This window comes from Dermacentor silvarum, chromosome 2 (genome assembly GCF_013339745.2).
Source record: "Dermacentor silvarum isolate Dsil-2018 chromosome 2, BIME_Dsil_1.4, whole genome shotgun sequence".
NCBI lineage: Eukaryota > Metazoa > Arthropoda > Arachnida > Ixodida > Ixodidae > Dermacentor > Dermacentor silvarum.
Genome location: NC_051155.1, coordinates 219,583,102 through 219,610,093, shown reverse-complemented (window position 1 = coordinate 219,610,093; position 26,992 = coordinate 219,583,102). Strand labels below are relative to the sequence as shown.

Sequence of the window (26,992 nt, the reverse complement as noted above, 5' to 3'; positions counted from 1 at the left end):
GTCTGTCGTACCCAAGTACACTTTCATGTATGGGGCACTTTATTGAAACTCAAAATATTTAAAAATAGTCGTATCACCTGCAAAGATGCAGCAAAGGACTTCTTTGGTCAACAAAATGCTTGCTGCTTTTCAGACCCCTCACCACTTCTTGCTACATTACGAAAAAAAAAATCCCCTCACAAAAGAACGTAGAGAGCAACACGATCTTCTCAAACAATAGTTACAAGGCAGCACTTGCCAACTGATGGAACGCCCGCATACAAGACAGGAAAAAGGGCATTGTCCTATCAGTTGCCACCACAAAGCTGTAGTAAGCATTTTACTCCTGAATGAGAAGGTGTGCATCGATAAAATAACACACACTCAGACACAGTGCAGTCACGCGGCGTTATACTTGATGCTTGTGGTAGTAGACCCATAGCTGCAGCACAACTCTCCAAGGTGCATGTCCACTTGTTTTGTTCGCATACCTGCTCTTGTTTGCTGGAGCATTTCATAACACAGGGCCCAGAGGCGGTGGGGGCCAGCAGAACAAACCTCTCGCACATAAAAATGATGGGACAGTTGTTTCAATAAATAAAAGACTATACGAGGACGACGTGCACTTGGGAATGTTTCCTAGAGTACTCTACTAGAACACACCGCTCCCCTTGTTTTCCACCTAGTGTGTTCCACCGTCCATCCCCCTTGACGAAGATGGAGTGGTGCTTACTCCCAGTCTCCTCACCAACACTTTCTGCTCAGTACGAAGCATGGCTGCAGGCATAAACCACTACTAGACCAACGTCACTATCAATAAATTAAGAAATAGCCCCCAAAACACTGTACAGTAGGCTGTGACGTAACCAATCAAGCAGTACAAGTACAACAGGACATGAACGGGCAAAATTTCACGCTGCTACAGCTCGAAATTCCATAGTGGCATGTCAGTGAGTCTTCTTCATACATGGCCATGGCTTTTGTGATGGACACAATCCACTCTTGAGGCTGCCGAAAATTTGACAGCAGCTCTGTTTTCCCCGAGTCAACCATAGGCTTAACCACGTCACATTACAAACTGCGGCTGTCTTGAAGATGTGCGACACCGTGTCCCCTGTGTGACCACACCATCTTGAGAATGCCTGGGCTGTAATGTTTCCAACACAGTCCACTTTCAGAGTGCCAGGCATTTCTCCACCACCCCCTTTTCTGACGCAGCCATGCTGGCATACAGTACGAGCTCCTACACCTATGAATTCACCAGTGAGAACAGAAATAATAGATGCTTGAAACAAGGAAAGATAATCACCATGCACACTGTCCCACAGCTGTTTCCCGTCTGCACATCTATAGGCCACTTTCTTCAGCTTGCACGTCGCTTATGTACAATGTCATGCATAGTTTGCAGAGGAGTGATAATGCAACAACCATTAATCAAAACTGCAGTTTGCATGCAAGAAGGATACTGCACCTAATTATGCAACTCCCCTTTCAATGAAAATGGCTTCCAATACAGGCAAAGGGCACAAATGCACGCAACAGTATGAGTAGAGCAGTGGCACTGCCGAGACATTAGTATCAACCACATCAGGGTGCCATATTTGCACGTACATAATGCTTCATGCTTAGTCTCTTGCTTGAAAGTGAATGTATTGACACGCAACTGTACACTTTTTGTATCTCATGCATTGCACTTAGATACCAGATGTCCCAGCACAGGTAAGAAGCCAATCATAGACCTCCAATTACAGTTATTATCTGAGCTTCCCCTCGCACTTAAATGTGACGTGGTGCAGCCTACCACGACGGCTACAATAGAGCGAGTTTGATAAGGCAGCCTGGCTTCGACTACACTCTGGGGTAAGGTAGAGTTTTGCGGACATGTGAATAAATAAGCAATTTAAAGGCACCTGCTTAACAAGTATTTATGTGCATCGTTAGGCATTTCTTGAAGCCCTCAGTCATGGTTTGCTGTAGCAGGCATTGATACATTATCATCATAACAATCTCTCACTTTTCAGCTTTCGAGAAGCCTGCTCTTATATCATACTTGTTGCTATGCTATGTACGTGCAAATATATAAACTTCAAGCACTGCAAGGGCATTTACAATCAATAGCTGCACTGGAAATGTCTAGTGTTAACTAAATGTAATCTAATGTAAAAAATATTCTTTGTTAATAACTAAAACTGAACGCAATGCAACAAAAACTGCAGCATTTAGACACAAGACCACAAATCCAATCCAGCTGCATCCACTCTAGAAGCCACAACCTTCAAGGCAGCTTGGTCAAAATAAAATCAATACATGTGAACTATTTTTTTAATGCCGTTCGCAATGCTTGAAGCTCTATTATCCTGGCATGATGTCAAGCACAGCAAGGTAGAGCATAAGCCGCAAACATCACTGCAGCTCCAAGTTATGCACTCCTTATGCCTGAATTTCTTAAAGGGGCCCTGAAACAGTTTTACAACTAATCATAAAATTACACCATTAGTATTAAATTAGGTCACCTCGCGAATATCCTGCCGTAAAGATGTTTAGAATTTTTCAAGCACAAAAGAAGTTAGATGCAGTTACCGGACCGATGAGAAGCTTTCTCTCTCTCACTTTCACTAACTTAATAGAAGCTATACAGGGGAGACGGCAAGGGGGCTAGAGCAATGGGCCGCTGGAACTGCCCAAAGGCTGAATGCCCCGGCAGCACAACGGCTCATGGCGGAAACCCGTAGCAGCCACGGTATCTATGCTGTGCTATTCATTTTGAGGCCACACACAGCAAACGCGCAACTGTTGTGTGTAAACCGGCAGTGCAAATATGAAATGGTTTTTCAGTCTTTTTGAGATCGCAGACACATGCTTTTTTCATTTATTTAGCTCAAATTAGCAATAATTGTATTAGAATGTTCGCACGATCACAAAATCAAGCTGGTGTGGGCTACTCTGCTTGCGATGACGCTGCATGATAGCATTGTGAAGAAGAGCAAGCAATTTTTCACTGCTTTTGACACCACATTGGGAATTCCCTGCGGCATGCAGAGCTTGGCTCACATGTTCACAGGAACCTCGTTAATAGATTGGCAACGCTTTCTCACTATGTTCAAAAAGTGTTTCAGAGCTCCTTTAAGGGGTCCCTGAAACGGTTAGGACAAAATTTGTAGGCGCGTAGGCCACAGCTACAGTAAAACAATCGCGGCACAATGTAAGTGAAGCGTCTCATATTCAGAAAGCTATGGGCAATTGAGAGTTACCCTCCTTCCTAGCCAGGCTTTTCCTCATCAACTAGTTCAATGAGCGATTGGGGCTAAGCTCTACCTTCACTGGCTCTGCGTCATGTGACGTCGTGTCTACTTCTGGTGTCTTGACGCCAGCACGCGAAGTCTCTCTGACCTCTCTGCTAGCCACCTGGCCGTCGATCCCCAGCAAGAGCTATCCAAGCAGCGTGCATTGCGAGCATTCTGTCCCAGCGCCAAATCGCTGCACGAGCACGGTATTGTGGCACATGCTCCAGCGTCAAGTGACGGCCGCCAACACGTAGATCCTGGCGCCAATCTGATACCGACAGCCCAATGCACTGCAGCCTCTCCGCCCGCCTGTTGCCTTTCAGAAGGACACGATGTCACAACATGACATGTCGCCAATCGCTAGATTTGAAGCCGACAACATAACAAAGGTGATTCATGGTGTTCGTGAAAAGAAACCTTGAGACCAACACTGACCGCGCAGTTCGTGCCAACATGGAGCACGCTGTAGCACAAGCAGATGACACTTGCTCCGTGCTGGAAGCGCCCGAGTGTAGTGATAAATTGTCGTGTATTCTCTTTCTGTTACTTTACTTCTTTCAAGAGAATCTAATTAACCAATATTACAACTATTACAAAGAACAGTTGTTCACCATAAAGCTGGAAAAATTACCATTGACACAACGTGGGTAGCCAAGACAGCTCGCCCGAATGATGTTGCGCACCCCTGCTATGTAGCAGGGGACGGGGCAGGCTAAAAACATAGGAGAGTTGTGCCACAGCAATTGGTAGTGATGCATATTTTTAAAACCTTGAAATACATTACATGCTTTATGCGGAGCACTTATAAGTATCAATGATCAGAAAGACCTACGCAAACGGCTCACCATGTTTGTACAAAATCATCAAAATCGTTTCAGGGTCCCTTTAAAGGAGAATTGGTACGAAATGTTTCACTTTTTGCTTTCTTAAGTAGGTGTCAACTCTTTAATTACGGAATACAGCCTGCAACGAATGATTAATTACTGTCTTTTAATACAACCAGTTCAAAACATGCACCACCTGCAGTGAAGCTCCAGGCATCAAGCAGGCCATACGTTGTGTCAGGGAGATCAGAGATGGTGGTCTCATGGCACTGTAAACCACTGACAAAAGTGCCAGTCAACCCGGCAGAGGTCAAAAGCCACACCATGCCACTGAAAATTTAGTGCATTTAGCACTCGGCAGAATAAAAGTTGAAAGGAGGCAAGAGGGGCACCCAGGACTCCCAAAGAAGCGACAGCAGACGGCCAGGCTTATCCCATGTCGCATTTGTCAAAGAGCCTAGTGAAAGGCGAATGCAATGGCTCATTTGACAGCGTGAATCTAGCTTCATGCTACAATTATAGAGTTGACAAGTACCTGTCAAGCAAAGAAAGGCGAGGCAAGATTAATGTGCCTGTGTTCCTTTAAACACCTTGTGCACTCACGGTAGGCACAAGTTGATCACACAAAGAAGGAATAAGAAAGAAAAGGCACTGCACAGTCCAACTCAAGAGCACTCAGCTTCACACATGGGTGCAACTTCCATCGAATGAGCTGCAACTTCAATAAGCAAGTGTTTGCTTGTAACTTCAACTAAATCTGTACACTAAAAAAAAAAGCAATGAACAGGGAAGAGAACATTCCATTCCACAGCCACTAACAGTCCGCTTCTAACCCAAGTTTGAGTCCCAAAAGCAAAAGCTCGAAGTGCAGCTGCATGGCATGAAAAGGTTAAAAAAGAAAGCTAAGAACAGCTGTACTGCAGCTAACCTCACAACTACCTGCAGTGGACAGCGTACTCTTTTCCTTCTGGCCTGTGAAACGAAAGACGATGGTAGCCATAACTGACAAAACAGTCCTGCTAACTGCGCTTCGAAACAGTAGCAACCTGAAAGCATTACCTGGCAAGTTAACCAGGAGGCCAGCTGTTCTATCGCAAGAAAAACTAAATAATGAACAACAAGCAAAGATGGATAGAAAATTACATCCTCTCTACACGACAGCAACAACGCAAATGGCCTGCACACAGGCACAGACAAGGCATCCCCCCTTAAGCAACAGCAAAGTATGAGTGTTACCTATGCAATATCAATCACTCCTTAAAAGGAGCGCATCATTTGCTGAAGAGGAGACCTGTCCTCGGGTACCCAGATTCTTTAGAGCACCCAGGAGACAGTCTGGGTTAGCTCTTTTTGAGCATTGCACCAACTAAAGCTCTCCGCTGCAACTGTTGCTGTGCACATGCAAAGTAGGCATGGAAGAACTGCCCCTTCACATCTGCTCCTCAACTGCTCTGCTGCAACACACATAAACCTTCAGAATCTGCCAGTTGATGCGTTAGCATCAGTGCTCTGAAACTGCAGGAAGCACTGCACTGCTGTGGCAGACTGCTTCCCACCAGCGATTATAACCTGCAGGTAAGTTCATTTCACGGAGTTGTGATGGCCAATGGTGACACTTGTGCCCAAGACAGAGACACAGCTTGGAAGCAACAGATAGACGAAAGGGAAGGGGGTGGGGGTGGAGGGGGGGGGGGGGGTGAGCGGCAGACCCGGACAGAGCCAGTGCCCACAAGAGAGAAATGTGTGGGTGTGAAGAGGCAGAGATCGCACGCATGTTCGCCCCCGTTGCGAATGCACTTCCCGTCTTCATGGGCCGAGAGCAGCTGTCATCCTCCACTGCGTTTTGACCATTATGGAAGTCAGGCCTGTCCCTCCGGAGTAAGTTTTGTAGGAGTTGAGGGGTCCAAGCCCATGGTTTGGCACACCCAGCCAGCAAAATCCACTTTCTCTTGCTCCGATGTCCGCACATACGGATGGTTCTGTAAGTAGACACCAGTGCCTTGGCTCACAAATCTTCATGTGTGCATTATTTAATGGCATCAAACTTTCGTCAACTCAGCGATAGTCAACTTCTGTTAATTCGACCCTGATAGTAGAAACGAAATTGATCTAATTATCCTGTGGGTCAAATTAAACAAGACGCAGAGAAAACATCATAACACACCGCTGGTTAATTTGGCAGTACTATTGGTCCAATTCTTACACGCCCCCTAATCAAATGCACGCCCGCTTTCTTTGTGTCCAAAACAGAAAACTAACAAAGAGATAACAGTAAGGCTCCTCAACAAAGTAGAAATCTAATGTGCACCCAATATTTTAGCCAGAAAAGTTGCCATGTGCCTAATACTACATGCTCTACAGTGGCGGCCCGTTTCCTGAAGTCAGCTTTGCTGCAGTTTCTTAAAGTCGGCTTCGTTGCAATGCAGTTATTTCATGCAGCAAAGCATATGAAAGCCGCGAACGCGGTTTCTGACCCAATCTTCTTGGAGAAAAAAAAGCAAGCATCAGAATTGGGTAAATATTGTAATCAGACATTCAGCTACAATTATTGTTTAAAAATCCTCCTAGGGCAGACCAAAAATAGGCGTCTTCAATGATGACGCGAGTTCAACGTATTCAATGTCCTCCAAGCTCCGCCAAGAAAGACACTACCCGTAAAGAAGTCGCTATTCGGGTGACGGTAGTGGTCAGGCGCGTGTGTGCAAAATGGCCAAGTTTGAATTATCTCGCCAAGGCTAAATTACAATCGAAATAACAAAAGTTTGGGACATTGCACAAAAGTTGTGCATTTACAGAGCGACAATCGCTCTGTAAATGAAAACTGGGCACTTTTCAAAGATAAAATGTCCCTGCTCATTGACGAATGTATCCCAATTATCACAATTTCTAACGATAAATCAAACCCTTGGTTCACCAAATCCCTTCGTAAACATAGAAACAGGAAAAAATGCTTGTAATGTAATGCGAAGCGCATTGGTGCATCTTCTGCTTGGGAAAAATACAAACAATGCTTCACCAGTTACTGTTCTGCAATATGCAATGCCAAAGATAAATATTTCCACAACGATTTGCCTTCCCTTTTGCAAAATAACCCGAAGAAATTCTGGCGCTTCATATCCCCTGACCAAGGCACAAACCAGTTATCATTACTGGATGATAACAAGCTTCCTCTCTCAGATTCCGAGTGCTCGTCTGCATTTAATACGTTTTTCTCATCTGTATTCACTCGGGAAGATCATTCCGACGTGCCATATGTCCCTGAGCACAACTACCAGTACATGCAGCCCATTTAAATCATGGTGGATGGTATCGCATGTCAAATTAGGCAGCTTAAGGCATCTTCGTCAGCCGGTATCGATGATATTAACTCCAAAATGCTAAAAAATACCGTTTTTATATCGAGCACAATATTATACCACATCTTTCGACAGTCACTATCATCTGGACAACTACCAGACGACTGGAAAATTGCTAAAATAATACCAATTTTTAAATCCGGAAATAAGAATTTACCTGAAAACTACCGTCCAATATCACTCACATGCATCTGCTGCAAACTTCTTGAGCATATAATCGCCTCCCACATCTACAATCACCTGGAGACTAACAAATTCTTCTTTCCAAACCAGCATGGATTCAGGAAGGGCATGTCATGCGAAACGCAGCTACTGGAATTGACCACTGACCTTCATTCCAACATGAACAATGGCCTACAGACCGATTCCATATTTCTTGATTTTGCCAAAGCTTTCGATCGCGTTGCCCATTGCCGCCTTATTTCTAAATTATCTGCCCTTCGATTAGATTCTCTCACTTTATCATGGCTTCGGAATTTCCTTTCACTTCGCAAGCAGTTCACGATTGTTAATAATACTTCCTCTCACTCTTCCTACGTCTTTTCTGGCATTCCACAGGGCAGCGTTCTAGGCCCACTTCTTTTCCTGATCTATATAAATGACCTGCCAAATAACATATCATCAAGTATTAGAATCTTTGCTGATGACTGCATGTTATACAGAGCAATAAACAGTCCCGACGACCACCTGATCCTTCAAGACGATCTCAACATTATCTCTATTTGGTGTAGCACCTGGCTCATGACCCTAAATACTAACAAGTGTAACATTATTTCTTTCGGGCGTAAGCAAGACGTTTCCATTTTTTCCTACCACATACAGGGAGACAAGCTTTCGCGGGCATCATGTTATAAATATCTTGGCGTTTACCTTACACCAGGCCTCTCCTGGTTTGAACACATCACTGCTACGTGCGTGAAAGCCTCAAAATCTTTAGGGTATCTACGACGAAACCTCCGTCATTGCCCCTCAAACGTTCGCAAATTATCCTATCTAACTTTCGTCCGCCCACAACTTGAATATGCCTCATCTGTTTGGTCCCCTTCCGCTCATTATCAAATTAACATGCTTGAAGCAGTTCAGAACAGAGCCGCCCGTTACATTTCAAGGAACTATGACAATCATTCAAGTGTGACTCAACTTAAACTTGATCATTCCCTTCAACCATTGGCCATCCGCCGTCAAATATCTCTCCTATGCCTGTTTCACAAGTATGTCTACAGCAATAAAATAGCCTCGTTACACCTTGAACGCCCCCTTTTCACGTCACGCAGGCTACATAATCACCTCAGCTTCACGCGCATCTTTGGCAATACGAACGCTTTTAACACATCCGCACTTCCACAAGCCATCCGCATGTGGAATGATCTTCCCGATCATATCGCCTCTGATAATAACCTTAACACATTACGCCAGAAGCTTGAGGTACATATTTTCTGTTAAATAGTGCTGTAACACAGTGATGCTACTGCGCACTTATGATTTGGAGCAATTTTTGGAGCATCAGAAATTTCATTTTGGAGCACTTTGGAGCAGGCAATTTGGCATTTTGGAGTAGCTTGGAGCAGCTGATTTTTCACATCCTGAAGTATTTCGAAAAAACGAGTTGCAATTTACATTCAATTACCTGAATAATTCTTATGCTCTCACGAGAAGCTTCGTAAACATTTCCATCTATTGCAGATCTCGTGGAGAAAAAAATGCACTTGTGTGCATGCGACACACACAGACACAAATTGATATCATTTCGTATATTGCTAGTTTTCCCAGATGCCATCGGTAATATCCAGAAACAGAAATGATGGACACATTGGCGGCACGCAGTTATAACCACGTCATGCTGCGCTTCAAACAAGCTACTAGCTGCGTTTCCGGAGTAGATAACGTCCGCCAATGAATCGCCAATTAACCTTGAAGCCGCGAGCCTCGGCAGAAACCGCACTTTGCCGTCGAGCCACCTTGCAAGGCAGACACCGCGTCGCCGCCGCTCGTGGCACTGCTAAAGTCACTGGAACCTGGAACTCTGAAAGTACCGCAACCGTCGGAGCGAGCGCAGGCAACACTGCGCGGAAAAGACGAGCAGCTCTTCCTCGGGTTTTCTAGGCTTGCTACAGGGAAGAACAGAACGATGGCTGCCGCAGTGGGCGCTGTGAAATCCACAAACAAAACCGCATTTCGTTTAGCTAGATACGATGTAAATTACAAGTACAGTAGCCGACGGATTTTTCGGACTCCAAAAATTCGGACTTGTTGGATATTCCGGACTTCATAGATGTACCGGCAGGATTCCCATAGAGCTAATGCATTTTCGCGAGCAATTTTTCGGACGAATATAGGAGCCAATGTTCGATTTTCCGCACTAAATCGCTCGCTCCGAACCACGCTACCCGATCTTGGAGGCCGCCATGTTGGATTATCCGCTGGCTTGGCTTCCAGTGCCCCCCTGTATAGCCTTGAAGATCCGTAGACGCACGCTATGCCCTCGTCTCCGAGGCCATGCCCGCTCTTCCTTGGCCGACAAAACGTTCTAAAAAGCTGCACTTGCTTTTCTTTTCTTTTTTTTGTTCGGTCCGTACGCTGTCTGCGGGTGAAAGCTTGCGCGGGTCAGCCAGCAACCGCAAGGCGGCCGGAGGCGCGCGCGGACTTCGTTCGCTCGCGGGGCATGGGGAGAAGGCGGCGGAGACAGTGGGGAGTTGCATTCTGCTCTTGCCGCTGCCGACGGAGCTGCCGCGCAGGCACCGTATCTTGAAAGCGATCTGCTATGTGGCCGAAGTGTGCACCCGCGATCTGCGATGGGTACAAAGGGAGTGCGCCGAGTGCCACTAGCTTCGTATGCGCCGTTTTTTTCCCCCTTTTTTCGACGTCCGCGTTGAAGCGACAGAATAGACAGCGCGAAGGTCAATATGCCCGCGGTCATCGAGTGAGATGTGTTCATGTAACCTGTGCGCGCGTGACACCGTGCTTATTTAGTTAGTAAGCGCGTATTTACAACTTTATACGGCTGATAAAACTAACATCCTTACTTCGTACCGCTGTCTATTAATTGGCTATCGCAATCGATGCTCCGCCTTTTGGGCGAAAGTGCGACATTTTTCTTAAGCCGCTCTAAGCCTCAATTTTTTTCTCTTAGGGGGTGGGGGGGCGAGTTTTTCGGACTGTTCGGTTTTGCGGACTGCTTCGATTTTTCAGTCCCCGCGAAGTCCGGAAAATCGGTCGGCTACTGCACTCGCAAAGTGAAGCATTCAACTGTGCGCCACCCGTTCTAAATGCAAAGCGATCCCGATGCTCGTGTGTCACACAAGATTTTTTTTTCGGATGACTAGGTATTAAGCGCTGCCACAAAATCGTTTATACGCGTGGATATTATCGCTTTCTAACGTGGCTACTGATTTAACCACGCACGAAATGTTCCATACAGATATATTTCTACAAAAATAAACAGTCCCTGACTGCACTACAAGAAAAGGGATGCTAAAACAGAATTAACCAGGTGATGTTCGTGTTTTAAACAACACACGAGAAAATATATATTTTAATTTTCAACATTGACAGGTCGATCGATCTTCTCACTACACTTTGGTATTTTTGACACAGCCGCCCGTATTGCGTCACTCTTTGGTTTGCTCGGTTCTGCATATTTCTGAGCATCTCCTCGGTTTGTTTACTCAAGGCAAACCGCAGTCTTTGAATGCGCGAAAAAGCTTTTCCATCACATTATGGCATTTAGGGAGTTCGATGAAATACCGCAAGGAGCTTCTCAGCTTTGCGATATCAACAAGTTCACCAAGTGGGAGTGAACTTGTCGCTCTTTATCCGGTGCAGCCAGAGATAGCACGGCGCTTGCTGTCGCTCTTTCCGCTTAACTGGTATCGCGAAAAGCGCTTTCCCGGACTCCCGGCGGTTGCTGCACCCGAACGTGCAGCACCCGGGCATTTCCTTTCGTTTTGTTTTAAGTCTACGAAAGTTACATATACACTAAATTATACAAAATGCAAAATCTGACCTCGTTGATGACTCGTACGCGCGGCGTGTGCGAGCGATGTCTGTCTGCTTATCTCCTCCGACGCGGCTTAGATCCGCCATCTATAGTGGAAAGTGATCACCTGACGGCAACTGACCAATCGGCGGCGCAGCGGCTAAGAGAAAAGGGCTGCGGTACTTTCCAGGTTCCAGTGACTTTAATTGGGAAATACGCGCTGGAGCTTTCTTGTCTCCTGTTTGCAGCTAAGGTTGCAACTAAGGCTTGCCCTATCGTCACGTTGAACGTTTTAATTCCCCGGTGGTGCAATTGGCGATAGACATCGTCAAATCCGAGACTGTTTGGCGCAGTTAGGCGCAATTTTCGTCGATTGTATCAGGATGGCGCAGTAAATCCCAATTGGCGCACTTTGGCGCAGTTGGCGCAGGAGTGGAATCACTGTGTAACATGGTCTCGTCGTTTAAGTTCTTTTGTTTATTTTGCGATGAGTGCAGTCCACATCACCACAGTCACCAGTGCATTTAGCACTGTGTATGACACTAAACTGGCTGCATGCCTTCAGGACCTTTTGGCTGGGATCTGTTATCTGCAGCAGTCCCGCCAAGCAGTGTTTTCATTTTTATTTAGTGTATTCAGCGCCTGGGATGGACGGCGATCCGCATAAGCTGGCATTAAACCCATCGACTACATTGGGCACACAGCAGTTAACAGTAGTGAAAAGCATATCTACTTAGACGAAGGTGCACATCTCGCCCGGATGCCACACTGTGAAAGAAGTCTCAACTCATCGAGCATGAGATGACGAGAATTGGACCTACTGTACTTATTCTGTGTAACATAGAAACGAAGGTTGCAGATTTCGTCAGTAAATAAAGGCATGTTCATGTAGTAAGCATTTGGTTATTATTTTCTTGGTCCACTCGATAATTCGATATACAGTTCATTTTCTAATACCATGAAATCCAAATTAACAAGATTTTAATTAATTACGTATTGCTGTCCTGTTCACATTGTTATAATGGTTTAATTTATCTACAGTATAGACCACTTATAACGTAACCGCTTATAGTGCAGGACCGGATATAATATGGCCTTTTCAGACTCCCTATAAGTTTACCATAGCACTCTATGTATACGCGTATCGCTTATAGTGCAGTTGCGGGACACGAAATACCGGTTTAAGTGCAGCTGCTTGGAAGTTCAGCAGTCAACCTAGACGGCAAACGCTCCCCTCAAGCCACAAATACCGTATTTACTCGAATCTAACGCGCACTTTTTTTTTCCGTTAGAACAGGTCCAAAAATTGCGTGCGCGTTAGAATCGAGTACAACCCTAAATCTGCATTACTATATAGGTGTCGGCATTTCATAATGGCCACCTCGCACGCGCATCAAGCCTAGCTACTATTGAGCCTAGCTACCGTAGCTTCCTCCATGTGCTGCAGTACACGTGCTTAGGCAATAGTCTACCGTCTGTCTCCACGTTCTCTGCGTCTGCTCTATCAGTATGAACTACCGAGTTCATCATGATGCCGCATTTAAAAGGAAAGTGATCATGTGTGCGGAGACGGACGGAAATCGGGCCGCATCACAGGCGTTCGGAGAATTTGAAACTTGCGTTCGGGACTGGCACAAACAGAAGGAGAGGATTTTTGCCAGCAAAGCAATGCGGAACGGTTTCAGTGGACCGAAGCAGGGTGTAATCTGCAACGATCCACTTCGGCAATACGATCGCCTTGGCCCTATCTTGAAAGCAATCTGCGACGGGAAAAGTCCGCCGCGCGCCGTGTTTTCGCCGCTTATAGGGCGCGTTGAAGCGAAAGGCATGATAGCGCAAAGGTCAATTCACTCGCCATGCTTCGTCAATCGAGCGTTTTGACAGTTAATTTCGATGGTCAACGAGCGAGATGTGTTCATGTTTGCTTGTGCGCACGTGACACCGTGCTTGTTAATTTATTTAGTAAGCGAATACGGAACCTAGAGCACGGTGACAGCGATGGCAGAAATGCGCCTGGAGTGTCCATTATCGCAATAAAATAGTTGTTTTGGTTATAGTGCGGTACCGCTTATAGTGCGGATATTCGCGACTCCGGCGACTTGCGTTATAAGGGGTCTACACTGTATTCTCCTGTCTTTTTCCTTCTTACCAGTAAAAAACAGTCTATTGGACATCTATTCATTTAACTTCCCTGCCTTTAATTGTTTACTCTCTCTCTCTCAAATGAAAAGGGCAGTTTGAATTATATGACCTCGATTAAAGGCAAGCTTATTGTAGTGTTGAGTGCAAAAAGCCACTTCTGTTGTCTGTCCAATTTTAAAGCCATCGTACAAGCAACTGGCAAAGTTCAGGGTGCCATGCAGACTTTCATGGACATCTTTGCGACATCATGAAAAGCACTGCTGAGCTTTCAACAAGACAGAGAGCAGCAGAATATTAGCCAACTTCAAAGAGTCACAGTATGAGGACTAGTTACCTCTATAAAATAAAAAATATGCTACTCACCATTAATGTCTTCAAATCCCCTCGTTCATTTGGATTCCTCTTCAAGCTATGTTGTCATAGAAAAAAAGATTAAAAGAAGCACAGATGACATTATATTTATTTAAATTGCTAAAGTATTACAATGACACTGCTAAGTACTGCTTCCTGTGTAAGGACAAGCTGAGCTTGTTCACACCATGAAAATAGTTTGTTAGCAAATACAGGATGCATTCAACTACAGTAAAAGCTCATTTATTCACACCTCGTTAATTCGAACGAAATGGCACAGTCCGGCCATGCTCCATAGAGCCCCATGTATTGAAAAGCTCGTTATTTCGAATGCTAATCCTGCCCGCCACGGATAATTCGAACTGCACGTCGCTGTAGCCAGCTCGCAGTCTCTGCTGTTAAGCGACAGATGGCGCGACATACACTATCATCATCGCGTGTTTTTAGTGGGCAGCACTTGCGTTTATTCGCAAATGCTCTGCCGCATCGTCATGGACAGCGGGATACGTAGTGCGTTCGGTGGCAACCCCGAGATCGGCCATTCTCTCTGTCGCCAGTGCAATCGCAACGTCTAAGCCTACGAGTGCGCCGTTGCTCTCTTTTGTTCTGTACGCTTCTGTCGCAGACCGACACTGCTCGCGTGCCACTATGTCGTCGCGTGGAAAGTACCGTGCTAAAACGTTGAAGGAGAAATTGGAAATTCTGTGGGAAGTGGATGCAGGGAAACAGAGTAAGAACGAAATCGCCGAGAAGCACGATATACCGAGAGGCACGCTGTCGACATACATCTGGAATAAGAAGACGATTGAGGACTCCTACGCGGCAAAACGCGGCCAAGGATCGGAAAAGGCTTCGTACAGCTAAGCACCCGGACCTGCAGGCAGCGTTGCTCACATGGATCAAGGAAAAACGGAGCCAGGATATCCCATTGAGTGGCTCTATCATCGTAGCGAAGGCGGCTGATTTCGCGCAACGTCTGAACGTCTCCGACTTCGCCGCTTCGGACAGATGGTATCACTGCTTCAGGGACAGACACGACCTCGTTTTCCGCAGTGTGTGCGGCGAAGCCAAAGCCATAGATGCAGAAACCTGCACCGTGTGGCGGTGGTGCGCTACTAGACCACCTGAACAGGTACGCACCATCCGATATTTTTAATGCCGACGATACCGCCTTGTTTTTTAAACTCTTACCGGACAAAACAATCACGTACAAGGGGGACGTGTGCGCAGGCGGCAAACGTTGCAAAGAGCGTGTGACGGTGTTGCTCGGGGCCAACATGACTGAAACAGAGAAGCGCCCCCTATTTGTGATAGGGAAGTCACAGAAACCTCGATGTTTTAAGAACATCCGCACACTGCCGGCCGACTATGCAGCAAATAAGAAGGACTGGATGACGGGCGAGCTTTTCAAGCAGTGGCTGAGGAAACTTGACCGAAAATTTGAGCTCAGCAAAAGGCAGATTCTCCTCCTCGTCGACAACTGCTTGCACAAGGTGGAAATCGAATTGAGAGCCATTGAGCTGGTTTTTCTTCCGGCTAACACCACTGCGGCTCTTCAGCCTATGGATCAGGGCGTTATAAAATTTTTGAAAAGCTTTTATAGACGCCACGTTCTCGAGAAGTTGCTCCTGTGCTCCGATAATGATGATGATGATGTAGTGTTTTTTTTTTGGCGCAAGGGCCAGGGATGGCCAAAGAGCGCCATCCGATAATGAGAAAAGCTACACCGTGACTCTGCTCACAGCCCTGCACATGCTTGTACGTGCCTGGAATCGGGTAACCACAGAAACAATTGCAAATTGTTTCCGGCACTGTGGTTTCGGAGCACTTAACGCAGACGCTAATGAAGTTGAAGAGGACGTTGGCGCCCCGGTTCATGTACGGGAGGTGCTCAACAATGTGGACTTCAGCGACTACGTGAATGTCGACAGCTGTGCGGCGGTCTACGGTGCTGTGACCGATGATGAAATCATCGCCCAAGTCGCCGGCAAAGACGAAACACCAGCCGTGGACGATGACGACGCGAATGATGAAGATGATGTTGGTGAAACACCGGCACGACCTTCGTTGGCACAGGTGATGGACGGACTGAATGATGCCCGGCTTTTCTTCAGTTTCGAAGGTGAAGATGACGCTTTCCGGCTAATTCGAGCTCTGGAAAATAAAGCAGCAGCAATCGCTTTCAGAGGCAAAAAGCAAAAAACCATTACGGACGTTTTTTGCAAATAAATGTACCCAGAGGTGCTCTACCTTTTTTTTGTCATCAGATGTGGCCTTTTCTTAATCACTTTTGCTAGTTAGAATTTCGGTGAATTCAAACTCGTTAAGTGTCCCCGTGAAATTCGAATTAACGAGCTTTTACTGTACCGTCGCATTAGGCCGGTTGCATGTCCACAGGTGGGGCTACCAAAATGTTTTATGGTTACTCACCAGTAGCAGCTGTCTAATCTTTCAATCTTTTCTTCGACATAGGTCAAAAGCAACTGACATTTTTTGGTGTTCTCGCAAGATGATGCAACCGCAAGAGGCGCACTTAACGGCACCGAAAATAATAAGAAAGCCAGCGAGTATGGCGGGAAAGCTTAATAATGGTGTTACTGACCATCGATCGACGAGGTCCTTGAACTCTGGCGAGAAGACACCTGCTGGCACTGAAGGTGGGGCCTACGAGAAGCAAGAACGCAAGGTCAAGCAAATGAAGAACAAGGCTCCTTTGTAAGTATGTCCTCATCACATCAGGTAAATTAACAAATATGTGATAATTGCAGAGTGTATCTAATGCACTTCACTAGTCAGTTTTCACAAGGTCAGCGTCATGTGCCTCAATACAATAAGTTTGCATGTCTAAAGTGCCAGTGACCGGATTACACGAGGTAAAAGAAAATTTTTTTAAAATAAACGTCATTGACAGTGCAACGATGACAAGAGATCTTCCCGCATGCACTTCAACAGAAAAGCATTATTGTGCACAAATGCAACGGCACAAGTGTGTTGAAGTTGAGTAAGCTTCTTTGTCAAAGGCATTTAGCAGACTGTCTTGTATGTCTTGAATCATAAGTTCCCTAAAAAGCATTTTTGCTTTAATCCTCGTCACCTTCCTTGCAGCACAGGTGTCGAGGCCCATGCCATATATCATATACGCAGCTACAGTCGCCATAATTCAGACTCAATGGGGACTGCCTAAAAGTCCAAATAATAAGGAGCCTGAAATATCATATTCTCACAAATTAAAGTGAATTTATTCTACAAGTAGCCGAAAAAGCTTGTCAAAGTGTCCCTGCATGCATATATGCTTATGTGTAATCTGATCAGTCTCTATTTTGACTAACATCATGTTGTCGCTACAGACAATAGCAGGGTCAATGTATGCACCAAATATCCGTCACCTGTAAATATAAAGAGCTCAACCACACTTTGCAGCCGGATGATTACAAGTTTCTTCACAACACTCATTGCAACGACACTTTATTAACTTATCCTTCCATGCCACGCTACCAGCCCGAGTCCTGACCAAAATGGACAAATTGTATATTTAAAAGCCTCAGTTGCCAACATTTTTTTACCTCCTCAAGAAGAATAAATTCACTTCTGCTTGCGCTGTCTCATGGATTATGTACTGCCATCTACCAAAAGCTCGACAAAGCTAGGCTTGTCCATGGCCATTGGTAGAAAATGCTAAGCTCAGCTGACGAACTGAGCTCGAATTTGGCCATTTTTACCAGAAACCTGTGGACGAACCCAGCGTGTCCAAGGCATGAAATAGGTTAATTGCCGCCCTTATTGGTGCAGACATCTAAGGTAGAGTTGGCCCCATTTGAAGCCGCCAGAGGATTCTGAGGAACAAAAACTCATGACAGTAGTCAAAGAAGTCACCCGGGACAATGTCGCTATTTCACACATTAAAAAAAAAAAAGAACGCTGTATACACAAAACACGCATGACAAACCGTAAATGCAGCCTTTACAACTTTGGCTTGGCGTTGCTTGTCCTGAAGTTTTGGTGTGGTCGACAAGTGCTAGATCGACTCGGCTTCGCTAGTTTCAGTTTTAAGGAGGCATTGGTAACATATTGACACGTATACATGTTTATCTTTCACCGGTGGCCGCTTTCCACCGGCTAACAAATGTTAACGTTATCGCTCGGCGCAGGACGCGCCTGTACCGGAAGTTTCTAGAACGTTATCGATGCTTCTTTTCGTTGCCTGTTTTCACCGACGCTTATGTTAGCCGATTGTATGACCGACGCGAATTGTCTAGAACTTTCTGGAATACACGCGGGCATTAGGGATTAATCTGGAACCTTCGATGACTCAGGTATAAAAGCCGACGCGCTTCGCCGCTGATCAGATTTTCGACGATCGCCGACTCTGTTCACCGCTATCGGTGTGCTTTGAGTGTAGCTTGCTTTTGTGGGCACAGGTTCGCCCAATAAACCAGTTTCGTCATTCACAGTTTTGCGACTGTTTTATTTACCATCACTACTACGTGACATCTGGTGGAGGTGCTTGTTCGTTGATGCACCGAACGCCCCCGCAATGCCGCGATCCAAGCCCGAAGCCAGAGGACAACGCCAACGTCGCCAAGGACCAGCGAGCTAGCCGTAGGCAGCAAGGACTTCTGCTGGAGTACGGACTTCTTCCCGAAAAGACCATTGCAATCAAGGCTAAGTCAACGACCAGAATGGCAGCACCAGCGTCCCCCATCCTGCTGCAACAACCTCGGGAGCCACCGACCTTTCGTGGATCATCGGCTGAAGACCCTGAAACCTGGCTGGAGACATATGAGAGGACCGCGACGTTAAACAAATGGAGCCACGACGACAAGCTGCGCCATGTTTATTTTTCATTGGATGACGCTGCTCGGACCTGGTTTGAGAACACCCTGGTGACGTGGGACCTATTTCGTGAGAACTTCGTGAGGACCTTCACGAATGTCGTGCGAAAGGAAAGGGCCGAAGTTTTATTAGAAACCAGAGTGCAATTACCGAACGAGAACATCGCAATCTTGGCGGAGGAGATGACTCGCCTCTTCCGCCACGCCGACCCCGATATGTCTGAGGAAAAGAAAGTTCGGTTCTTGATGGGGGGCGTCAAAGAGCATCTATTCACCTGGATTGGTTCGCAACCCGCCCAAGACTGTGGCAGAATTTGTTGCGGAGGCCACAACGATCGAGAAGACGCTTGAAATGCGAGCCAGGCAAAACAACCGCACTTACCCGGCGAGCTTCGTAATCCTGCAGCACTGCTCCAGGGATGTCATCCTAGGCATGGACTTTCTAAACCAACACGGTGCAGTCATCGACTTAAGGTCCAAGTCGATAACGCTTTCAACGTACAACGCGATACCACTGGATACAAGCATAAGTTACCATGCCTTGAATGTGCTTGAAGAACAAGTCACCGTTCCGCCTCGCTCCAGTGTAATGATTTCCGTCGGTACCGAAGTGCCTGCAGACATGGAGGGCATCATCGAGGGCGATCATCACTTACTGCTCTACCGTGAAATTTGCGTCGCTAGAGGCATAGCTGAGCTACATGCAGGGAAAGCAACAGTGATGCTCACGAACTTCAGCCCCGAATACAAGCACATTAACAAAGGCACCACGGTCGCCTACATCGACGAAATAGTACAAGCCAGCAGTGCTTTCGCCTTCACGGATTCCAGTGCACCCGCAACGACGACTATAATACCTGAATCAACTTTCGACGTCAATCAGAACCTTCCCAGGCATCAGAAAGAACAACTAAAAGCTCTGATCCTGCAATACAAGGATTGCTTCTCGTCGTCGTCAAAAGTTCGACAAACCCCTGTCGCCAAGCACCGCATCATAACCGACGAAAATGTCCGCCCACTGCGTCAGAGCCCGTACCGAGTTTCGGCGCGCGAACGCGAGGCCATAAGGCAACAAGTCGACGAAATGCTACGCGACGACATCATCCAGCCGTCCAAGAGTCCGTGGGCGTCCCCCGTGGAGTTAGTGAAGAAGAAGGATGGAACCCTACATTTCTGCGTCGATTATCGTCGCCTCAACAAGATCACGAAGAAGGACGTATACCCCCCTCCCACGGATTGATGACGCCTTGGATCGACTATACAACGCAAAGTATTTTTCGTCGATGGACCTCAAAACCGGCTACTGGCAAATCGAAGTCGACGAGAGGGACCGGGAGAAGACGGCCTTTATAACACCAGACGGACTGTTCGAGTTCAAGGTCATGCCGTTTGGTCTTTGCTCGGCACCTGCGACTTTCCAACGCGTCAGGGATACAGTACTGGCAGGCTTGAAGTGGCAGACTTGCCTCGTCTATTTGGACGACGTCGTTGTGTTTGCCTCAAGCTTTGAAGAACACCTGCGACGCCTTGAAACAGTTATTCAAGCAATCAAAACCTCCGGACTCACGTTAAAGCCAGAAAAGTGCCGCTTCGCATATGAGGAGCTCTTGTTTTTGGGCCACGTCATCAACAAGTCTGGAGTGCGCCCCGACCCTCAGAAAACTGCGGCCATCTCCAACTTTCCTCTGCCCGCTGACAAGAAGGCAGTGCGTAGATTTCTTGGACTGTGCGCCTATTACAGGCGCTTCGTCAAGGATTTTTCACGGATCGCAGAGCCACTGACGTATCTCACGAAGGCCGACGTCGAGTTCAAGTGGGCGACGCCGCAACTCGAAGCATTTGAAGAACTGAAGCGACGCCTGCAATCGCCGCCAATACTTGCACATTTCGACGAAAACGCCGATACCGAAGTCCACACCGACGCAAGCAGCGTAGGACTCGGCGCCGTGCTTGTGCAGAGGACTGATGGACTAGAAAGGGTTGAAAGGTGATGGACTCGCCCGCCTGCGCATTAAGAACCAGCAGAGAACCGACAGCCGACACTACAATCTTCGACAACGCTACGTCGAGTACCAGCCCGGAGACCGTGTTTGGGTCTGGACTCCGATATGCCGACGAGGACTTAGCGAGAAACTCTTACATCGCTATTTCGGACCATATAAGATCATCCGACGTATTGGCGCACTGGACTATGAGGTCGTGCCAGACGGCATTTCGCAATCACAGCGGCGCCGCGCACGACCCGAAGTCATCCATGTGGTGCGTCTTAAGCCTTTCTACGCCCGCTGACGAACTTGAGTACTTTGTTACTTTATTTTTGTTTTTTCTTCTTTATTACGCGTGGTTTTGTTTTCGCTTTCACATTTGTTTGTAGCATCGGGACGATGCTTTTTAAGGGGAGGGTATTGACAAGTATACATGTTTATCTTTCACCGGTGGCCGCTTTCCACCGGCTAACAAATGTTAAACGTTATCGCTCGGCGCAGGACGCGCCTGTACCGGAAGTTTCTAGAACGTTATCGATGCTTCTTTTCGTTGCCTGTTTTCACCGACGCTTATGTTATCTGATTGTATGACCGACGCGAATTGTCTAGAACTTTCTGGAATACACGCGGGCATCAGGAATTAATCTGGAACCTTCGATGACTCGGGTATAAAAGCCGACGCGCTTCGCCGCTGATCAGATTTTCGCCGATCGCCGACTGTGTTCGCCGCTATCGTTGTGCTTTGAGTGTAGCTTGCTTTTGTGGGCACAGGTTCGCCCAATAAACCAGTTTCGTCATTCACAGTTTTGCGACTGTTTTATTTACCGTCACTACTACGTGACAATATGAAAATATCACTCTTACTGCTCGACTTAAATCAGGCATGTCTTCCACGGAATTGAGGACGACGCATTCCAGATGTTGGCCACCCGAAACCTGACCACAGTGCCTGTTGTCATTGCGCTGTACCAGAGTTATGATGAACTTCGAAGGCAGCGAGTAATCACACGACATCCGCCCTCTCCGAATTCGCCTCCGTCTCAGGTCTGACGCTAGGTGTTGACGAGTTGCCTCTAATGCACCAGTAAAGGAGTTCGTGCAAGAAGTTGCTCGGCAGATTTCCCTGGTGCCCTTTATGAACGCGCAACCATATTCCCCATTGACACCGGGGTTACAGACCGTTATCAAGGAGCAAGTTGCTGAGTGCCTGCCAGCTGCTATTCAACCGCCTACCGTCGCGGCGTCCTTTACGTACGCTGGCGTCACTCAAAGGCTACCCTTCACTCCACGTCCACCTAATCATTGCTTCAAGAGAAATCTACCATAACCACGTCGCTCATCGGTAGTTAACGCCCCGGCTATTGACTAGACTTCCAAACACTGGTCAGTGACTTCAACCAGCGTTGAGTCCTGATCGGACTGTTCTGTGCTGTGCCTGTGGACTTTGTACCCATTTCCTGTACTACTATCACCCACTCTTTACTACCTTCATGCCTTATTAGTATTCCTTACCGTTCGTATTTTCCATGAACATGAGAATAAAAACATCTGTTCTTACCCTTGTGCCTGGGACCTCTTTGGGTCCCAGGTGTGACAGGGTAGTTTCAAGGGCGCATTACAGGCCCCGGAGCCCGCCACCCAGAGTCCACAGGGATATGTGCCATTGCACTTGGACCCTTTCTGTACTATCACTAGGATCGGCCCACATTTTACAGCGTAAGCTGTAAAATGTGGGTTCATTCTAATAGCCGTTTCAGTTCGCGTTGTTGCCCACCGCCGCCGCGTAACTGCTATCGCCCGAAATGCGAAAAAAAAGTACCAAGTCTCCGCTGGGATCGAACCCAGGCCCGCTGCATGGGAGTCGGATACTTTACCACTGAGCCACGCAAGCGCTTGCCATCAGCATCAGAAAAAGGCCCTATAAACGTGCCCTAGGCAGGTGCGCAGGCGCAGATGACCCGAGCCTTCACCAGGTATGGTGGAGGTATATAGTTAAGGCGCAGACGACGAGATGCGATTCAGACGAGGCGCGCAATAAACGCGATCCCGATATGAGATGTGCACCACGTATTCTTGGTACCTCTTCGATACACATTATGGCGTCTCCTCGCAAGGTACAAACCGCTGCTGAAGAAGTGAATCATAGAGCTACATGCATGGCTACAACTAAGCATCATCGGGCTCAGCAGACTGCTGTGTAGAGAGCATTACAAACTGCAGCTCGCCGTCGACGCCGGGCGGACAGTTGAGATCGCTCTCGTCAAAACGAGGCGAAGAGACTGCTGTGAAGACCTGTTGTGCATGGTGCCGAAATTGCTACTCTTAAGCCGCTCCACCAGATTACGCTGTGACTGTGCTGCGTGTGCCGCGCAGGCCTGTGACTTTTTGTTGACGCACACGAAAAATATATGCAACCCTAGCCATATACAGCTTCGCTGTAATAATATTCCATAGCAGAAGTCCTTTTGGCGAGCCCTCAGAACTTCCAGTTTAAGGTTGGGTTTACACCTCACTGGTGCTAGAGCAGTAAACGGCAGTTCGGTGTTTGGGGAAAGATTTTCTTAACTGATGGCAAAGGTTCTTAGAGCAGCCATTCAATCTGAAAAACTAATAAAGTGGGATGCAAAACACTGTCGAAGGCGCCTTTGAAATCAAGAGAGTTGAGTGATGCATGTAGCCTTTTATCTTTAATTTCACGAAGTGTTTTACGGGGCGCATGTAAGGCTTAGGCGCACTTTTCCCATGCGTAAAACCAAATTGTTTAGGATGGAGTAAATTATTACAGCGTAGGAAATAACATTTACGGGAAATGAAATGTTGTTCTAGAGATCGATATAGGCTGATGATGATGATATGTTGTTCTAAAATATTCTTAGAACAGGAATTCATTAGATTAGGTCAGTACAATGAGAATGAATTGGGTGGTCGGAATATTCTTAGAACAGGAATTCATTAGATTAGGTCAGTACAATGAGAATGAATTGGGTGGTCGGTTAGGTTTTGCTACAAAAATAATGCTACCTTTTCGCTGACAATAGGGAAGTGCATTAGTTTTAACAAACTGATTATGAAAAAGAAAAATGTCAGTTGTTAGTAGAAAAGAATTTTGAACATGGGAAAAGGGAGCCCATCCTGCTCTGAGCAAGATGGGTGTTACCCAAGGTTGTTTGATGTCTCCAATGGTGAAAGGCATGTCGTTAGTCAGATCGTGGTCAGCTAATAACTTCCGGAGCCGAGTATAATAAGGATCGTCAGTGAATGCAAACAAATTTGTGTGGTTGACAACTTAGCGGAGTGTAAAAAATTTGTTATGAAATCACCGTTCAGGAGTGGATTGATGGAAGTTGTCGTACGGCACGCTTTTCTCCAAATGAGATTTTAATAGGAGTATATTTCGCTCTCTAAACCATGTGCAACGCTGCTTGGAGGCCGATGTCTTAGCAACATCAATGCACACTTTATAAGCAAAAGTGTCATAGTATTGAGATTTCTGAAAGCCCTTGAGTTGGGGTTGTTATTTTTCGAAAACGTTTACGCCATTGGCCTGATGTATTTACGTTCAATTGTAAAATTTGGCGTCCACCAGGAATTGCTGCCACACGGTGGCAGAACAGCTGGTCCTAAATGACTTTTACGGAAGCGTTTGAAATTAATATAAAATTTATTAAGGGGGGACGTGGCTTTGAAAATCAACTTCCTGATTTCTTCATGGATTTTGATGAAAATTGGCACAAATGTTTAGAATGTCTCCCTGATACTTCCATAAAAGTTTCAGAGTGATACCTTGAGAACATTTTATTGAGCAGAATTTTTCTCTCTTGAACTTTCTGGAGGGCCTGGGGAGCTTAAAAAACATGATGGAAGGCTCGTTGAGCATTGACTGCATAGCTCAATGCGTGCTGAAGGTCGTGACAGTCTTACTTTTTTTTTTTCGCAACACAAATTTTTTAGATAGTCATTTTTCAAGTTACCTTCGCACCAAGCACACTTTCGGGGTGAACGAATAGCCACGCCATAAATTTATAAAATGTCAAGATAAAAATGCGAGACTGTCTCGACCTGCACTGTAGTCCAAGGAACGTGACAAAAAAAACAGAATCAAAATAGGCTAAACGGTAACGAAGAAATCAGCTCCAGAAACTGAGCAGAAAGGCGAAAAAACAGTTTTGAGAAAATGGCTCTCAAAGTTGCACCTTCTCTTCAGTTCTCTAAAACGCACCAAAGTTGTAATCTTTAATGTGTTTTGTGACGTGGGGCTTCTGGTACATGTGGCCTCTGGCCTGCTGAGCCTTCGTTCTGCCTTTTTCATGTTTGTATGGCATTCTTTACTGCTGCTCTACAAAGAGCATGGTGCCTGGGTTTCAAACCAAGTGAGGTGCAGAACTATGTGGCCATAAATATACAGTGGTTCTAGCGTTTTATCTGCAGACTGCCTCATTGATAGCAGCCTATAGTGCAGTCAGTGAGGCACTGTTTTCTTTTGGTAGAATCGACCATGTTACTGAATGAAGCTCTCAGCAGCCTTCTGAATCATCTTCCATTGACAATGGCTATGTAGGTTAGGAGAGCCACTGATAGATAGGCAGCAATGCAGCTGCTAGGTGCTTACCAGCCTGTACTTTTGTATCATGCCTCACTTCTACAGCCAGGTGTCTGTACCAGCCCAAGTGGCCTAGTGAACAGAGCTCATGATGAGGTTCTCTTTATGAAGGGGTGGTATGATAGGTATTATTACTAGATATCGTGGCATTACAATAACAGAGTCGGCGCGCGATGTGCTAAGTCGCGGGTCGATCCGAGGTGCCGATGTTCGAAATGCCTGGTCGCGGGTCCGCGGAATAGACGCTCGACGAGCTTAGTCGCGCAGTCCGAGGTGCCGATGCGCGAAATGCCTGCATGGTCGCGGATCCAAATGCTCGGTAAGCTCAATCGCGCAGTCCGAGGTGCCGACGCGCGAAATGCCTAGCCGCGGGTCCGAGGAATAGACACTCGAGGTGTCGACACGCCATGAGCGATGTGCCGACGCGCGAAATGCCTAGCCGCGGCCTCGAGGAGTCGACGCTCGCGGTGCCGACGCGCGAAGTGCGTAGCCGCGGGTCCGAGGAGTCGACACTTGTTGAGCGATGTGCCGACGCGCGAAATGCGTAGCCGCGGGCTCGAGGAGTCGACGCTCGATTTGCTTAGTCGCGCAGTCGGAGGCGCCAACGCACGAAATGCTTAGGCAAGGATCCGAGAAGTCCGCGCGCGATGTGCTTCATCGCCGAGTCGGAGACGCCTACGCGCGAGAGGCTTAGCCGCGTGTCCGAGCATTCCGTGCCCGAAGCTCGGTCGCGAAGTCCGCAACACCGATGCTCGGAATGCTTAGCCGCGGGTCTGAGACGTCCACAAAAAGCGGGATCGGCCACACTACTGCTATGTCCATGTTGCGCCCGCTTTAACACTCGTCGAAATTACGGAAACTGTCCGGAGCTCGCGAAAACGCCGCAACAAGCGGAGCAGACGACGCCATCACGGAGCGAGCACCGGACCAATGGCGAACCGCGCTGGAGTCACGTGGCGGGCGCGGCCAATCGGTGGCTCCGGCACGACCTTCAATCATTTGCTTTTTGTGTGCTTGTTTCTGTATGGAGGAGATAGCTGAAGCGGTAGATTTGAAGACGGAGAAATGCGCTTTCCAACGAGACCAAGATGGCGGCGCTCGGCTGCGCCGTTCCGAAGATATCGTGGCTTGAAAAACGCCGTTTTTTTCGCGATTTCCGCGCAATTTTTCGGCACCTTGGCTGATACAACAATTTTTTTAGAGCACTTCTACTTGGTTTTCAGTGATGATATTTCGGAATCAGATAGAATAGGAGTTACAGAAACTGAAAATGTGATTTTCAAAAAATCGATTTTTTAGCCATTTTTTGCGATGCGAAAGCCGCGTCCCCCCTTAATGAAAAACTAGAACTTCTTTTAAATGAAGGGGTTTGTTGAACCAATCGGACACAATTCGAATTATAGAGCGATTCCAGAATGTCTTGTGTTCCAAATTTTGTAGGGCAGTTCAATTGAGGCTTGTTTTGACAGAAAAGAGAGAATTGAATGTTTTGATCGTAAGAGTTTTGGAATCGCTAATGAACCACGAGGCAAGAGCAAGAGATGCTAATGTGCCACACATCCAACTGTGAGCAACCTGCGATTGAAATGTAGGTTGGGATCGAAGATTATTGAGTACTAGATCACTGCCGGATGCGAATTGTAATCACTATGCACCACGCATA

The 26,992-nt window shown here is 46.8% G+C and overlaps 1 protein-coding gene across 1 annotated transcript in view; it reads right to left on the bottom strand.

The window, feature by feature from the left end:
- Positions 1-26,992, bottom strand: part of LOC119442680 (dual specificity mitogen-activated protein kinase kinase 1-like) — a 42,758-nt gene continuing 15,766 nt past the window's right edge. The window contains exons 9-11 of the mRNA XM_037707645.2: positions 16,515-16,576; positions 13,925-13,970; positions 1-6,066 (exon numbers count right to left, since the gene is read on the bottom strand). Coding sequence (XP_037563573.1) covers positions 5,947-6,066; positions 13,925-13,970; positions 16,515-16,576 — 228 coding nt within the window. The 3' untranslated portion in view covers positions 1-5,946. The remainder of the gene's footprint in view (positions 6,067-13,924; positions 13,971-16,514; positions 16,577-26,992) is intronic.